At 31.8% G+C, this 16,915-nt stretch overlaps 1 protein-coding gene across 1 annotated transcript; it reads right to left on the bottom strand.

Annotated features, from left to right (window-relative positions):
• Positions 1 to 8,079: 8,079 nt before the first annotated feature.
• LOC107777572 (nuclear transport factor 2-like) lies at positions 8,080 to 10,457 on the bottom strand. The gene is made up of 8 exons (XM_016597626.2): positions 10,281 to 10,457; positions 9,866 to 10,148; positions 9,543 to 9,739; positions 9,273 to 9,462; positions 9,075 to 9,193; positions 8,925 to 8,987; positions 8,779 to 8,836; positions 8,080 to 8,463 (listed from the first exon to the last, which is right to left on the bottom strand). The coding sequence occupies exons 1-8, from the start codon at positions 10,452 to 10,454 to the stop codon at positions 8,324 to 8,326; spliced, it is 1,224 nt and encodes a 407-aa protein (XP_016453112.1). The 5' UTR covers positions 10,455 to 10,457; the 3' UTR covers positions 8,080 to 8,323.
• Between the last annotated feature and the right edge of the window lie 6,458 nt (positions 10,458 to 16,915).

Raw genomic sequence — 16,915 nt, 5'->3', positions numbered from 1 at the left:
ATAGAGAGTAATTGATAGGAGAACAATATAAATAAATATCAAAATTAGAGAAGAATAATGTATTGCTTTGTGTTCTATGGATCTTAATGAATCTCTCCAATCTGATGCCCATTACAAGTGATAACAACCCTTAATATAGTGGAGAAATCATATTTTGGTTATAATTTAAAAATACATAGTGGGAATCCCATGATAGATTAATTAATTAATCTCTCCTTGATTTGTGCCATGATTTCCGCCTAGATTCCCCCCTAATTGCGGCTATAACGGCTTTTTTGTTCCTTGCTCGATTTTGATTCTGGCCGATCTCGATCTTGATTGGTTTCTGAGTCTTCGAGCTCGATCTTGGTTCCATCAAATCACCGAGTGGTGCCAAGCATAAGATAGATTATACGCTTTGACTCAAACACAATTCATTAACATAATCCCCAAAATAAGTGAAATAAAGCAATTTTGCTATCTTTAAAAGTACTTTCCTTTCATTTTCATTGTTCTTTTGAGGAAAATATACCACTAGTCACCACTAACCACAAAAAAGAAGAAGTGGAGATCACCCTGTACATGTCTCTTTCTTAGTAACTATTATTCTTCAATATAGAATGTTATTATTCGTCAATAAATAATGTTTAAAATGAACATTTTTACGAGCGTGTAACCGATCTCTAATGGCAGAATATCTCATTACTTTTCCAAAAGACTATAGAAAAATAGGGGGGAAAAACTTATGGACCTATTTTCACTATGTTATGCTCTTTGGATCGTTGTATAACTGAAAGTTATTAGGAATTAACTTTGGCCAAACATAATGAAATAATAAATGAATACTTTCCTCATAAAAATTAAATAATATCTCATGGGAGTTGGAGAATTATAGGCATTAGGTTATGCTATCATATACAATACATATGATAAAGAATCGAAATTTTCAGTACTATATATGTAACACACTAAATATTATCAGGTAATTATTTTTATGCTTTATTTCTTATAATATATGGTCTTTTCCTGTCGTTGAATATTCGAAAGCCGGATCATAATGCACATATTCTCAATAAATTGTACTAATAATGATCAAGAGAAAGAGTGATAATATTTTTAGAAATTCATGAATTTGAGGCCGAAGTCGAAGCCGAAGCCCAAAGCCTAGATAAGAATACAACAGTTCATAATCTGATAGTCTTAATCACAGAAGTTTTTGTCTATTTTTGTCGTTTTTCTCTCCTTAAACATATCGTTTAAAGAAAAATAATATTCGGCATTCCCAATTCCATTTTACTCAACAACTTCGAGGTATGACTTATAGCCTATTTGGAAGTTTGTACGAGGCCATTTTTTTTTTTTTTTTTTTTTTTCTAAATGTTTTGCCAAATTTTTAGGAAAAAAAAAGTATTTTTGAGCATAAGCAAAAACAATCTTGAAGAAGCATAAAAAAGTAATTTTTTCATAAAAATATTTTTTTGAAAAGTATATTTGAGAAAAATATATTTAGAAGTAATTTTTAAAAGTTTGGCTAAACATTAATTACTACTCAGAAGTGCTTTTCGAATTAATTAGCCAAACATAAACTGATTCTCACCAAAGTAATTTTAAAAAAAAATACTTTTCAAAATAAGTAAATTTTAGAAGTTTGGCCGCTATTATTGACTTAAAAGATGTTAATTTGCTAAATCGGCATACAAAAAGATAGTATCTTGAACTTGGATATAATTTAAAAATAATAATGTGTCATAAGAACTAACATGAGTAGTATATATAATTATTGAAGACAAATGGACATAAACTGGAAAGAGGGTGGGATAGAAGATCATCACAGGATAATATGGTAGGACACGTTAGTGATTTGGAGAATAAACCTTGTAACGAAATTATCAAGAATCAAATTTAGCCAAACATTTTCAAAAAACAATGACTACTTTCCTCATAAAAGTATTATATATTCGGAATTAGAGAATAGTAGGTATTGGATTATGTTATGTGATTCTAACATAATACATATAATATTGAGAATGAACTTTTTCAGTACTATGTAACATACTAAATATGAAGTATCATATAAATTATTTGTCACTTTAGTACTCTTTTAAACATTGGGAAGGCAGTACAAACCCATATATTCTTTCAATAATTTAATACAAATATACCAAATCAAGAGAAAATTAAAGTGATATATATATATATATCATCAAAGGTTTCCAACTTTAATCAAAAGCTTTAAGTTCAAGCCCTATAAATGGAGTTACATTTAGTAGATAACGGTTGACTCTTTAAAATGAGATTTTTTTATGCGAATTCAAATTAGTCAAGTCTCAAAATAGATACGGAACATCGAATGAATAAAAAAAGTAAAAATAAAAAATAAAAGAAGAGAAAAAGTGATGAAGTATGATTTTATAGAAATTCATGATCGGAAGGTATATGTTATATGTCTTTTAAAAAATTTGAACATCTTTTAACGAAGAATAGTAATCTAAAGATACTTATCTGAATTACCTTGTTATATCTCTTTTTTAAATATCTCACTTAATTACAATCTCCTATCTGAAGCAACAAAGCTAAATTTAGAAGAATAATAATGAAGTACAAGATTTCTCCTTTTCTAAAATATCACAAACTTTAAATTAAATCCAATTTATTAAACCTATTAATATTTGAAATCGAAAGTAGTAGTACATAATACACCCTTCATTCTAATTTATGTGGTAATAATTTCATTATTAGGAGTTTAAGAATAATTTATAACTTTAAATATGTCATGAGAGTTCTGTAATTATTAGTCATTGAATTGTAATAATGTTACGTAAAATGAAACGAGGCAATATATTTTTACGAAGGAAAAGGACATTAAGCTCCAGTTTCGATATAGATTTTGGCTATTTTTTTTTCAAAAGAATTTGAAAATATTATTTGTTCATGAAATTTGATCAGTATTTAAAAAAAATATGGTAACTTTTTTCTTCCCCTCACAAATCTTCAATATTTTTTTAAGTAAAATATATATATATAAAATTACTTTAATTTTTAAAAATTATTTTTTGACACAACTTAATTTGTTTTTCAAGATTCCACCAAATCTACGTCCAAACGAGAAAAGTATTTATTTTTTGGGGCAGGGGGTTAAGGATTTTGGGGGGGGGGGGAGGGGGTGTAAGGAGATGAAAATTGAAATCTTAGGAGGATACGTTGGACACGTCAGTGATTTGGACAAAAAGCTTGCTTTGTACCTAAAAGATTCTCCGACACAAACTTGGAGCCACGTGTAATTTAATTTAAGCCAATTTAATTTGCTGTTGGCTCACCATTTCTCCCGATCGTGACCTGTCCTCCTTAGGTGTCATCTCCTTATTTTATACTTAAGAAATTGTTTAGTTTTATAAGTATATATGTATAGTTTAAGTAAGGAGTAGTGAGTGTAATTGTAATTTGTACGCTTTAGTCTTATACCATAGGAAAAACTATATTGTATAATTGCTCTCAAAATAATAATTGGTAAAATATATATTTTTTATATTAATTTGCAATATACATCTAATATATATATATATTTTTAAATACTTTTTATATATTTAGTTTGTAAAAATATTTATTTTTAACTGGCCGACCAGATATGTAACATGCCCTATACTATATCTAGACATGCAAGTGGCAATACTTTAATTAATTTATATAACGATGATATTCGAGAGTTAGATAATTTTGCGATCATCTTTATCCTTTATCGTCAGCAACATCTTCTCTTCATCCCCCGTGGCGTGCTGTTTTTAGAACCCCCCTCCCCCCCACCGGTAGAGTGGTGATGTGGTCTTTTCTCGGAAAATATCATTTTTTTCCCAAAATTAGATTAATAGGTGAAAAATGGAAAATTATGATTTTTGAAATTTATCGTGCTCCCTATTTTTAGTGAAGTCTACACTATATGCTATGTCAGAAAAGGGTGTCTAACATATATTGAGTGGTATAGGTATTCAATAGGTACTAGTTTTAGTTCAAATTGCAAAATAAAAGTATCAGACATGTTTGGAGGGTCGCGTATATATTTAGCCAAGTATCTAATAGTATAAATATTTTTACACATGCAACACACATAAATAAATACTCCATCCGTTTTAATTTATATGAACCTGTTTGACTGAACACGGAGTTTAAGAAAAAATAAAGACTTTTGGAATTTGTGGTCCTAAACAAATCAAAAAGGGACCTAGAGTATTTGTGTGGTTATAAAAGCTTTTCATTAAGGGTAGAATTATAAATTTAAATTAAATTGTTACCAAATTTAAAAATAAATTATTCTTTTTGGAACGAACAAAAAGAAATAGATTTATATAAAACGAAACAATATAAATTATCCTTCCTTTTTTGAGGAGGCAAGAAGGAAGTGTGGTGGCAAACAAGTATTGAAGTAGACCAAACACAAGAACTTGTCCTTTTCTTGATATTTAATCATTTTTGGCTCAATTAAATCAACATGTGTCTTATATCTATTTGGTCCATAAAGTTACCTACTTTAGCATCACAAAAAAAATAAAAAAAATACAATACCGTCGACGAGTGTAGTGAGATGGATCGAAACTCCATTACCCTTAATCAAAAGTCTCGACTCTGAGTTATATGAATATTGAAACTATTGGTATGAAGCATTTTCCACTCAAATGAGTCTTATAAGACTTGAATTTGGAATAGTCAAATTTACAGATTTTAAATACCGAATAATTATAAAAATAAATAAAAAAGAAAAGGCATATTAATACAGAAGGATAATTAGTAAGTAGTACATTTTTTTCTTAAAAAGGATGGCCCCACCCCATGTGCTAACGTATCATGAGAGAATTTCTTGGCAAAGCCTTTTCCTACTGATCAATCATTTATCGACAAAAGTCCAAATATACCTTTGTATTTTTTGAAATGATCTAAGAATACAACTCGTTATACTATTGAGTTATTTATATCCCTGCAGTCATACTTTGGATTCAAATATACCAATCATTTAAACGGAGGAACACGTGTTATCGTCCTGTTGGCCAATTCTAAATATCTCCTAATTAATTAAAAAGACTCATTACCCATACCCTAAAATCAATTTTCTAGAGCAAATTTTTTTTTTTTTGTAAAAACTAAAAAAAACTGAACTTTTTTTTTGTAAAAACTAAAAAAACTGATTTTTTTTTTTACTAAAAACTGAAAAAACCGAAAATATTTTTTTTTTCAATTTTTACAAAAAAACTGCTTTAAAAAAAATGGAAAATATTTTTTAAAACAATATTTTTATAAAAACTGGAAAAAAACTGAAAAATAATTTTCTAAAGTAATTTAAAACTAGAAAAAATGAATTTCTTTTAACTAAAAACTGAAAAAAAAGATGAAAATATTTGTATTTTTCAGTTTTTACAAAAACATTACTTTAGAAAATTGCTTTTCAGTTTTTGTTTTTAGTTTTTACAAAAACAATTGCTTTAGAAATTATTTTCCAGTTTTTTTAAAGCAATATTTTTCTAAAAAAAATATTGCTTTAGAAAATTGCTTTTCAGTTTTGTTTTTTCAGTTTTTACAAAAATATTGTTTTAGAAAATATTTTTCAGTTTTTTTAAAGCAGTTTTTTTAAAAAAAAACTGGAAAAAAATATTTTCGTTTTTTCAGTTTTTAGTAAAAAAAATAATTCAATTTTTCCAGTTTTTACAAAAAATAATTGCTTTAGAAAATTGATTTTCGGGTATAGGTAATGTGTCTTTTTAATTAATTAGGAGATATTTAGAATTGGCCAACATGACGATGACACGTGTCCCTCCGTTTAAATGAGGGGTATATTTGAACCCAAAGTATGACTGGAGGGGTATAGATAACCCAATAATATAACGAAGAGTATTCTTAGACCATTTTCGAAAGTATATGGGTATATTTGGACCTTGCCGATCATTTATCGATCAAAATGGGACTATGGTATATAGTTAGTATGTTTCTCAAGAACCATAACAAATGTACAAAATTTTTGACCAAATACCGATTGAATCTGAACCTAATATTTTCAATACATAATATAAATATTGATATGAAAAATTACTAAAACTTCAACTTTTGAATTCATAACTTCAAAATTATAACGAGGACAATATAAAAATATTTATAGGTTGAATTCATAGAAATTAAATTGTGAATCCGTCTATTTCTTGGTGAGAGTTTGAATTATAGTTTTCTAGTAATTTCTACTGTGTAGTTGGGTTTTCTGCACTTCTTATGTACGTCGTGCGAGAGAGGTGTTTTAACATGAGTTTTTGAAAAAGGTAATATTTAAAATTTTGTTGAAAAAGGGTATTTGAAAATTGATGGTCAGTATATGCATTTAACTTAGAAAGAAAAAATAAAGTTTTATAAGTGAAAAAAAAATCACTTGAAAAACTCATCTTCAAAAAAAATTCAAAACCTCATTCTAATATATAACCAAATAATGATTCAAAAAAAAAGCAAAAACTTTATTTTAGGTCAAAATAAAATTAAATTAACGAAAAGTAAACATTTACAAAGTCGCCTGCTCTATGGACTGTAGAGACAGGACCAAGTAAAAATAACCTCTAAATCTTCTTATGCTCAACTAAACAGTGGCCTAAGACTCTTATCAACAAGCTAAGGATAACTATTCAACTCATATAGAATTAGTTTCCATTTACACTGTCTTTGCCCTATATACAATCTGCAGTTGTAGCCTTTTGTCTTCTTGTTTGCTTGAACCTGTGACTGTTTCTTTTCACCCATATACGATGAAAACACAAACGCCAAAATATTAAACTTCTCGCTCTGTTGGATAGCCAGTTGATCTCTTCGCTCCCTTGACCAATGCGCCTTTTGAATCCTCGCCACTCGAGGAGCTTCTGCTACTGTCTTTGCCATCTTCATAAGTAGAACATCTGTTGCAGACAGCCAACCACATCATAAACTATAAGGAAAAACTCAAAGATCACTTCTCAAGGCCATAAAACCTTGAAAAACTAGTGGAAATGACGCCAGATTAGAGCTGTTCAAAATCGAACCGAACCAAACCTATGTCTTATTGGCTTAACGCGGTAATGGTTGGTTAATAGATTGAGATTTTATAATTAACGGCTTAACGGTTTGGGGCGGATTACTCAATTTTTTTATCGGATAAACCGTTAACCCATTAAAATTTTATATTTACACTTTTACCTCTGTGTTAAGCGAAATCATTGGAATTCCTTTTTATTCTATTTTCTCCTTTGTCAAGTAGATTGAATTTTAAAAAGATTAAAAAAAAACTAAAATCATGTAACCTGGTATTATGCGATGTTATTATGCGATGCGATGTTATGTAAACATGAAAGCCTGGTGCAATCATGTCATATTTTAAAGTACCTAAATAATTCAAAATAATTTAGAGATAAAGTTCCAGTCTTTTCTAGTTATCGAGAGCTTTGTTATGTAGCATAATAGCCTTAAATTATAGGTGGAAACACTTCTTTTTTGACTCATTCGACAGTACAAATTACAAAGTGTTTATCACATAGTAGGATTGTTCAAAAATTTTTTATTTGATTTATCCGATAAACCGCCCGATAATTATTAATCCGATACCAATTCGCCCGTTGTCTTATTGGATGGCTACCAGATTACTATATTTATAATCCGATAACCGATAAGCCGAACCGTTAAACGTAATTATCCGCTGATCCGCCTGATAAGCACCCCTACACCAGATAGCCATGCTATTAAGGAATTAGGCAGTGCGTTCTGAATTTTAGCATCCCTGAAAATTGCTATCTATACACTTAGCCCCAAAAAACTATGACTTTGGGCCAAGGATATATAACACCACAATGATAGTGGACCTTAACAAACTTAATGGCCCATTCAAATAGGTAAAATCTAGATCAATAAAATTCACATTCAAAGCCGGAAAGGGTAAAGTGTACGCGGATCTTACCATCTACCTTACGAAGGTAGAGCCATCTCGATGACCTGTCCACTGTAAAAAATCTGTTGTGGAGAGCCAGCCACATTATAAACTACTATAAGGAAAAACTCAAAATATAAAAGAAACTCAATGGCCCATTCAAATAGGTAGAATCTAGATCAATAAAATTCACATTCAAAGCCCATTAGAAGAACTTCAAAATGAGGTTTTCTATATTAATGAAATCCACCTGCACAGGTAGATAATTTGCTAGAGTATAGTTTTCTAGACTTTCAATCCAAAACCAAATAATGTAACTTCAAAATGAAGTGAAAACCAAAACAAAGTTTGATACAACATGTAAGCCTACAAACAAGGCTACAACACTAAGTATAAGTTGGTGCCACCATTGTAATTAGCACCACCTCACTAATCCCTCCTTCTGTAGTTCTGCTGGTAACCTTCTCCCTTTCGTCCCTCGGAACTTTCAGGCCGACTTCGCAAGTCATAACCATTTCCATCGCGAAATCCACCCCTACCCGATGGAGACGTTGCCCTATCACCGCGCGCTGAAAAAATTAGACACAACATGATCATTATAACATAATCCCGGTGCACTAAGCTCCCCCTATGCGCGAGATTCGGGGAAGGGCCGCACCACAAGGGTCTATTGTATGCAGCCTTACCCTGCATTTCTGCAAGAGGCTATTTTCATGGCTCGAATTCGTGACCTCCTGGTCACATGACAGAATTTTACCAATCAATTAATTATTTTAAAGTTTAAACAAAGTTAGAAGAAGAAATTGTCACAATTCATAGTACTAAAAAAGAATTAACATTCTGATTGTGACATAATAAAGTGAAACAAGCACACATATATGTACCTTTGTTTCGCTTGAATCTTATATAAGCTTCTCTTCCCCTCACAATTATATGATGCATCTAAAATGAATAGTCAAAGAAAGAAACCAAAAATCAAAAGATGATCAAATAAAAGTTTTGAAGGAGGAGTTATTGTAGAATTTATTACCTGAACTGCATTACGAGCAGACACAACATCTTGAAAGTGCACGAAACCACAACAATATCCGTCCTACATTCACATTTTTTTTAAATTTAAAATTGTTAAGTAAATATAAACCGACGATAACCTACAACATTACGAAATATATATGTATACCTCCTCGTAAGTTTTGATTTGAACGTCACGACTGTGAACTGGTCCAAATTGTCTAACGATCGTGTAGAGCTCGCTACTTGTTGTGTTGGTTGGCAAGCCACCAATATATACCGATTTACCTATAACAAGTAAACAAACAATTCAGAAGTTGCTCAAATAAAATTCATCAACTATTTGATTAAGCCAATGCAAATTTACACTCGATTTCTTCATCGGAATTGTTGTTGTGTTCTTGTGCTTTAGGCATGCCATTCGAATTAGAAGCCATCGCCTTCAGTAAGCCATTGGCTTGAGGTTTCTTAGGCGCGGGATGGAGATCAGCATTTGCAGCAACCCTTACAACCCTGTGTGGGGCATTGGTTGGCGGCGCGGACCTACCCATCTTCATCTACAGGAAAATATTTCGAATTAGGCAACGCTTTAGATGTAAGAAACAAAACTTTGTAATCTCCTAAAAATGTAACTAACCATTGAAGCATAGGTAACTTTAGGAGCATTCGAGGTTGTCTCAACAACGGGTTGTTCTGTTTCATTCGAAGTGACTGAAGGTTTGTTGTCAACTTCGTCATCAGTTGTAACCTTAGCCTCTGATTTCTCAGACACCTCGTTGACATTTTCACCAACTTCGCTTTCAATAGCCTTCACATTTTCTTCAACTTTGTCTTCTGTAGTAATTCCAAAAGAGTGCAATTCAACATATAGTTAACAATATAGTTTAAGTTACAATAAGTGGAGACTATGTAAAACAAACAAGTGACCAGTTGAGATAGTGTCAAACATAAAAGACATACCCAAAGCAGCAACTGAAGCTGTTTCCTCGTCCTTATCTGTGACAACCGTTGAAGATTCTACAACGCCAACAAAACGAAAAATATCGTTCAACACAAAGTATCCTTTCTCCTGTGGAGCGAGGAAAAAGGTCTGAGAGAAACTTTTTCTTGATTCGTCTTGCCCGATCAAGGTTGCTGTAACCACCACAAGAAAACCTCCCGCAGCAGATACTTGGGAGTCAATCGTCGCGACTTCCACCTTGGAATTCTTAAAGTGAGATGACTTGATAAACTCAGCTATTCCCTGAAATGATACAAAAATCAGAATCCTGTTAACCTTAAATCCTTGATCCGCCTCTGCCTATTAATTAGCATCCCTTAGACAGTAACATAGTTTCATTGCAAATACTGACAATCTTTTTGTCATAATACTTACATCAGTTGTCGTCGCGGATTTCAGTTCACCATCAGGCTGAGCCCAACTTAACACACTTTCATCCTTGTAAAATCTATAGGACTGGTCGATAAACATATGTAGAATGCGGTAGTATTGATCAACAAAAGCACGAGCAACAGTATCAGCAGAGTGTTCCGATGTTTGAGTTGCCATTTTTGCACTATAACAAAGTAAATACAAAGGGTCAAAGATGAATAATAACAAATAGTCTTCTGTATAATTTATGAGTAAGCTACTAGTCAAAGGCTGATAGATAGAAATTATTTACAGTTATATAAACAAAAAATTTAAACGTTGGAATGCAAATGAAGAGTTTAAAGAACTTCATCTTGATCAAGGCAAAGGTGCAGGAATGAGGCTTTTATGCAGGAAAAATAACATTAAAAAATATAACTACCTTTCACTCATTTTATGTGGCGAGATTTGGAGTACTAAAGTCAAAGTAACTTACCGTTGACTCATTTTATGTGGCGCGATTTGGAATACGAAAGTGTGAATTGGGATATAGATTTTTTAAAAATAAAATTTATATGTATGAAAAACTACATAAAAGTATAAATTATAATAGTTAATAATTCAAAATATTTTTAAAATATTGTGTCAACGAGAAACCTCTTTGACCCTTCAAATAGTAATCACACACACACACACACACACACATATATATATATATATATATATATATATATATATATATATATATATATATATATATATATATATATATATATATAGTATACTAGTATAGTATACTATACACACCCTATATATATAAATCATAGTCAAACAGTTGAAAGAAAATTTAACAATGACATTTACAAAGTGTGTCCCACGTATTGAGATCTAAGATGAACCTCAAGCCTATCCCAATTATGTCTTTAAAAAACATGTTATATATAATTAAATAACCAGTTAAACACTCATGTTCTCTTTTTTATTTACGTATAAACATTGACCAAGAAGATTGATTGATATAAAATTAACTTAATTAACAGATAACCTTAAGAAATTTGTGAAATCAAAGCCTAAAGATTCTAACTTGGGCACACACACAAGGGGGAGCGTCCCAAAATAAAAAGAAAAAAAAAACATTCTTTATATACTCAAAAGACTAATTTTTTAAGCCAAAGCTAAATCCCTTCAAAGGTTTTATCTAATTCCAAGGGAAAAACACAATAACAAATTTAATTTAAATTTCAGCGGAGGCAAAACTACTAAGTGATTTCTTTTCATCGATCTAATCTTGTAGTGGATAGAGTTATCAGTATCCGTCTTGCTGGTGAGAGGTAGGAGGTCTAACACGTGAAATTAGTCAAATGTACTATTATAAAAAAATACACAACAACAACAGAAGAAAAAAAACATAATTTTTTTTTGGCCTTTTGATTCGTTACATACAAAGGTAAGGAAGTATCATAAAAACTTATTAAAGTTTTGAAACCATAAAAATCTTAGAAGAGGGCGTTACAAATTCAAGAATTGGCAAAACAAAGCAACAACAACGAAATTAACAACTAAAATCATTAAACCTGCAAATCCAACCAATGTATATCATTCAAACAAAGGCAAGATTTTTTTTTTTGAAGACTTTTAAGAAACCAAAAAAAGATCATAGACAATTTTATACAAGAAAAAAGCAAAACGTTACATACAAGAAAGAAAATAAAAAAATAAATAAAGAACATGAAAAAGAGAAAGAAAACTTGTGGAATACCTTTTGAAGAATTGAAGACTCAGAGTTGAAAAACTAAAGAATTGAAGTGACGGAGAAAGTGAAGAATAGGTGAAATTTATAGTGATTGGAGAGGTATTAGAAGAGCGGTAAATTTACGGAAGATTTTCTCCAATCCCAATATGGATTTTAATACTGGTAAATCATTAAATATATTTCTCAATATGTATACTATTAGTATGATTTTCTTTTGAAATGTTTTTCAGTGCAATTGTCTCTTGAATAGTAATTAATAAACAATTATAAAGCTTATATTGAGATTAAAACCTCAAGTTATAACTAGGCCGCAATCAGGGGCGGAGCTACAGTAAGGGAAGGATGATCACTTGAAAACTTTCGACAAAAAATTATATTATGATTATTAGTCAAATATATATATTCATAAATCTTGAATATCTTTATCCAAATTTCTGATTTTGCCGCTGATGACTAACTCCTACAATTTTTATGATAAATCATTAACATGAAATCAATTATGTTAGGAATTATGGCTTTCGATACATAATTAGCAAACATGAAGGTTCATTAAGATATAAATTATTTACATAGTAGGAAATAGATGTATCTCATAAATTAAGTGTTTAAACTAAAATTTATTTATAATGAATTAATAATAAATTAAACATGATTTATTATGTGTTGTTTTATACTCAGCATTGTTCGATTATTTTTCGGACAACACATTTCTTCATATTTATACTGTAATTTTAAGAATCACCAGAATTGAATCTCTAACAATTTTAGACGGATAAAAAATTCTGAAATCATGAATTCATACTAGAAAATTAAAATAAATAGATACCTTACCTCTTTTGATGGTCATTTCACGTCGTCCAGAAATGCTTAAGCCAACTGCAAAAAAAAAAAAAAAAAAAAAAATCAATTAAATCTATAAAAGATATAGAAAGATGAATTTGATATAAAGTAGATAAATCATCCAACCGGTTTTCTCACCATATCGGAGAAATAAAAATATTACAGACAACATCGGGGTGTTTTCGCTTAATCGCAAGCCCTCACCGGACGGACTGATATAGAAGGATGACTTTGCTAAAATCATTCAATTAGATTTTTTGCCATATCGGAGAGACAAAACCGTATTGTCACGATCCGAAATTCCTACCCTCGGAACCGTGATAACGCCTAATATTTTATTTGTTAGGTAAGCCAACATTAGATGTATTTATTAACTATTTTTAACAAACTTCAAATACGATGACAATAAAGAAATTGAATAGTCTGAAATGAGATAAATAAGCTAATAAGTGACGAAATTCAAATACAACCCCGGATCTGGTGTCACGAATACATGAGCGTCTATGATACTACAAATAATGGTCTGAAGTAAACATAGTTGTCTGAATCAAATGAACAGCTAAAGAAGTAGAAGGGGACTTCAAAACTGTGGACGCTGTGCAGCTATACCTCAAGTCTCCTGTGGGTAGCTAGATCCGAGCAAGTTTACGGTATGCCGCTGGGATCAACTCCGGTATATGCACAAGAAGTGCAGAGTGTAGTATGAATATAACCGACCCCATGTACTCTGTAAGTATCGAGACTAACCTCGACGAAATAGTGACGAGGTTAAGGCGGGTCACTTACATTAACCTGTAGACAATAATTATGATAATAACAGAAAGACAGGTATAGAAGTAAAGCAGGTAACTCATACTAATGAAACTCAAATCAACCAGTAGAGAGTCCCGAATAACCGGTCATATAACTCATCTCAACAACCGAGGCCAAATCAACAATCACAACAAATATAACTTTTATCAACATGTTGCGGCGTGCAACCCGATCCCATAATATAAACTTTAAATAAATTCGCTGCGGCGCGTAACCCGACCCCTCCATATAATCATCTTTCACTATCATAGTCCATCCTTATTCCACATTTTTAATTCATTAGCTTTCAATTTTCGTTACAGCGTGCAACCCGCTCCCCAAATAATGTCAATTAACAATAGTAACTCAATAACTAACATTTATAAGAAATCATACATCAAAGAACAAACGTACGGCAATGGAGAATAACATGAAAATCAAAGAAACTCGAACTACTCAAATGTCTCAACTTTACCAACTCAACATTTTAACAATACGTGCAAGTGAAACTACTTCAATGAGGGCAACATTTAATACAAAACTATAAGGCAACAAGGCATAAGACAATTTAGATATATGAGGGTGTGATGACCCAAAATGTCATCTTTAAAGTTAATAATTAATTCTATGTACTAAGACCCTCAAAATCACTATTTATCATTACTCGACTTGCGTGCGTAGTCCGTAAAATTTTTCGAAAAGTTTTTATGTGAAAAATGGATTAAAATGTGAATTAGAGCTTTAAAACTCAATTGAGTTGACTTTGGTCAATATTTTGAGAAAATGAACTCAGATCAGTGTTTTAACAGTTTCGGTAGGACCGTATCGTGATTTGGGACTTAGGCGTATGCCCGGAATCAAATTCAGAGGTCCCTAACCCGAGATATGGAATTTTGATAAAAAAATTAAAGGTTTTAAAAGCTTAAGTCAAATAGTGATCGGATGTTAAATTATATGCAAACGACCCCGGAATAGAATTTTGATGATTCCAACAGCTCTGTATGGTAATTTTGGACTTAGGAGCATGATCGAAATTTTATTTGGAAGTCCATAGTGAAATTAGGTTTGAAATGGCTACATTAGGAATTTAAGTTTGGACGTTTGACTGGGGATTTGACTTTTCGATATCGGGTCGGAATCCAGTCCCAAAATTTTTCATAACTTTGTTATATCATTTATGACTTATGTGCAAAATTTGAGGTTAGCCGGACTTGATTTGATAGGTTTCGACATCGAATGTAGAAGTTGGAAATTCTAAGTTTCATTAAGCTTGAATTGGAGCATGATTCGCGATTTTAGCGTCGTTTTATGTGATTTGAGGTTTCAAATAAGTTCGTATGATATTTTAGGACTTGTTGATATATTTGGTTGAGGTCTCGAGTGACTCGAGTGAGTTTCGGATGGTTAACGGATCAAAAGATTGGACTTAAAAAGCTGCTGCAATTTTCCTCTTCTGCTGGATATTCTGGGTTATGATCAAGTCCAAGATCGAGCCCAGATATCGAGCCCAGGGTCGAAGCCAGAGATGAGGCTCTGGATCGATGCCATGATAGAGGCCATGATCGAAGGCCCAGTCTGGATGCCATGATCGAAGGCCCAGCCTTGATGCCATGATCGAACGCCCAGCCTCGAGGCCATGATCGAAGGACCAGGCTCGATGCCATAATCGAGGCCATGACCGAGGTCCAGGCTCGAGCCTGTGATCGAAGCCACGATCGAGGCCTAGGCTCGAGAGACATGATCGAAGCCACGATCGAGGCCCAGTTCTGAAGGCTGCCTGGGCAGATTTATAAAAGAGGGCATTCGTCCCATTCGCCATTTTTAACAAACTGGAGCTTGAGCAGAGACGATTTTTGATAGATTTTCAAGGAAAGATATTGGGATAAGTGATTCTAACTCGGATTTGGTCTATATACACCAATATATTATTGTTTTTACCATTTAATTAGTGTTTTGAGATTGAAATTTCAGAAAATTTTAGAAATCTCATAGAAACGAATTTTTGAGATTTCGGTGTCGATTCGGAGTCGGATTTGAGTGAAACTAGTATAGTTGGACTCGTAATTGAATGGGTTGTCGGATTTTATAAGTTTCGCCGGATTTCGAGACATGGGCCCCATGAATAATTTTTGAGTTAATTTCGGATTTTATTGAAAAATATAATATTTTCTTATGAAATTGATTCCTTTAATTTTTGTTGACTGTATCGAATTAATTATGACTAGATTCGAGTCGATCAGAGTCGAAAAATCGAGGAAAAGGCATATTACTTGATTAAATTGGAGCAAATCGAGGTAAGTGACTTGTCTTGTGTGGGGAAATTTTTTCTAGGATTGGTATTAATTGTAATGTGATGAAAGTCGTGTACACGAGGTGACGAGTGTGTATACGGGTTAAATTTGAAGGATTATGTTTTTAAATTGTGTAGATCACTGTTTCATATTAATTAAATTATTAAATCTTGTTATATTATCCATCATTAATTTGATTTATATACTTTAAATTTGCTTGACCTTTTTCCTGCTAATTGTTTTACCTGTTTAGTTGGAACTTGGTTTTTTTTATTCTGTGCATTATTTGAAGGTTGATTTTTTTTAAAATAAATATTATTAATATGAAGTATTTGACATTTTAAATTTGGTATTGAAGCAACGTATTAAAGATTTTAAAATATTATTTTACCGAATTATTTATTCCTGAATATTTTTGTAAGATTTTCGTACTCATTGTGATTGAGCCGTGAACTCTTTATTGTGGAAAAATATTATTGATGATTTATTTTGGCATGAGCCGTGAGCTCTTTATTGTGGAAAATATTGTTGTTGAATTATTTTGGCAAGTTAAATTATTTGAGCACTTGAGGTGCAAATTGTGATATATTGTGATATTGATACATATGCGGTGGTATAAGGTCTGGGTATTGAAACGCATGCGGTGAGATAAGGGTAGCTTGATACGCGTGGCTAGTAGGGGGAACTACTAGAATTCATGCGGTGTGATAAGGATGGCTAAAACGCGGGATGCTATTTCGGGAAAAATATTTTCTTTAAAATAAATTGTGAAGGCTCCCGCGGTGATATAAGGAAATGAGATATTATGAATTTATTTATGATTTCGGACAACGAGGCGATACCTCGGGAGTGCCCTTGTTGATGTTGATTTATGGTCGTAGTTGCCTTTGATTTTGTTGTGGTTTTTCTTTAAAGTTGAAAAGAAATTTTGTTTTGTTTCACGAGGTATTATTTGCCATTATTTGTGTAATTAAATGGTGACC

Source organism: Nicotiana tabacum, chromosome 24 (assembly GCF_000715075.1).
Source record: "Nicotiana tabacum cultivar K326 chromosome 24, ASM71507v2, whole genome shotgun sequence".
NCBI classification, from domain to species: domain Eukaryota; kingdom Viridiplantae; phylum Streptophyta; class Magnoliopsida; order Solanales; family Solanaceae; genus Nicotiana; species Nicotiana tabacum.
The sequence above is the reverse complement of the archived record's forward strand: the minus strand, read 5'-3'. Positions and strand labels throughout refer to the sequence as shown.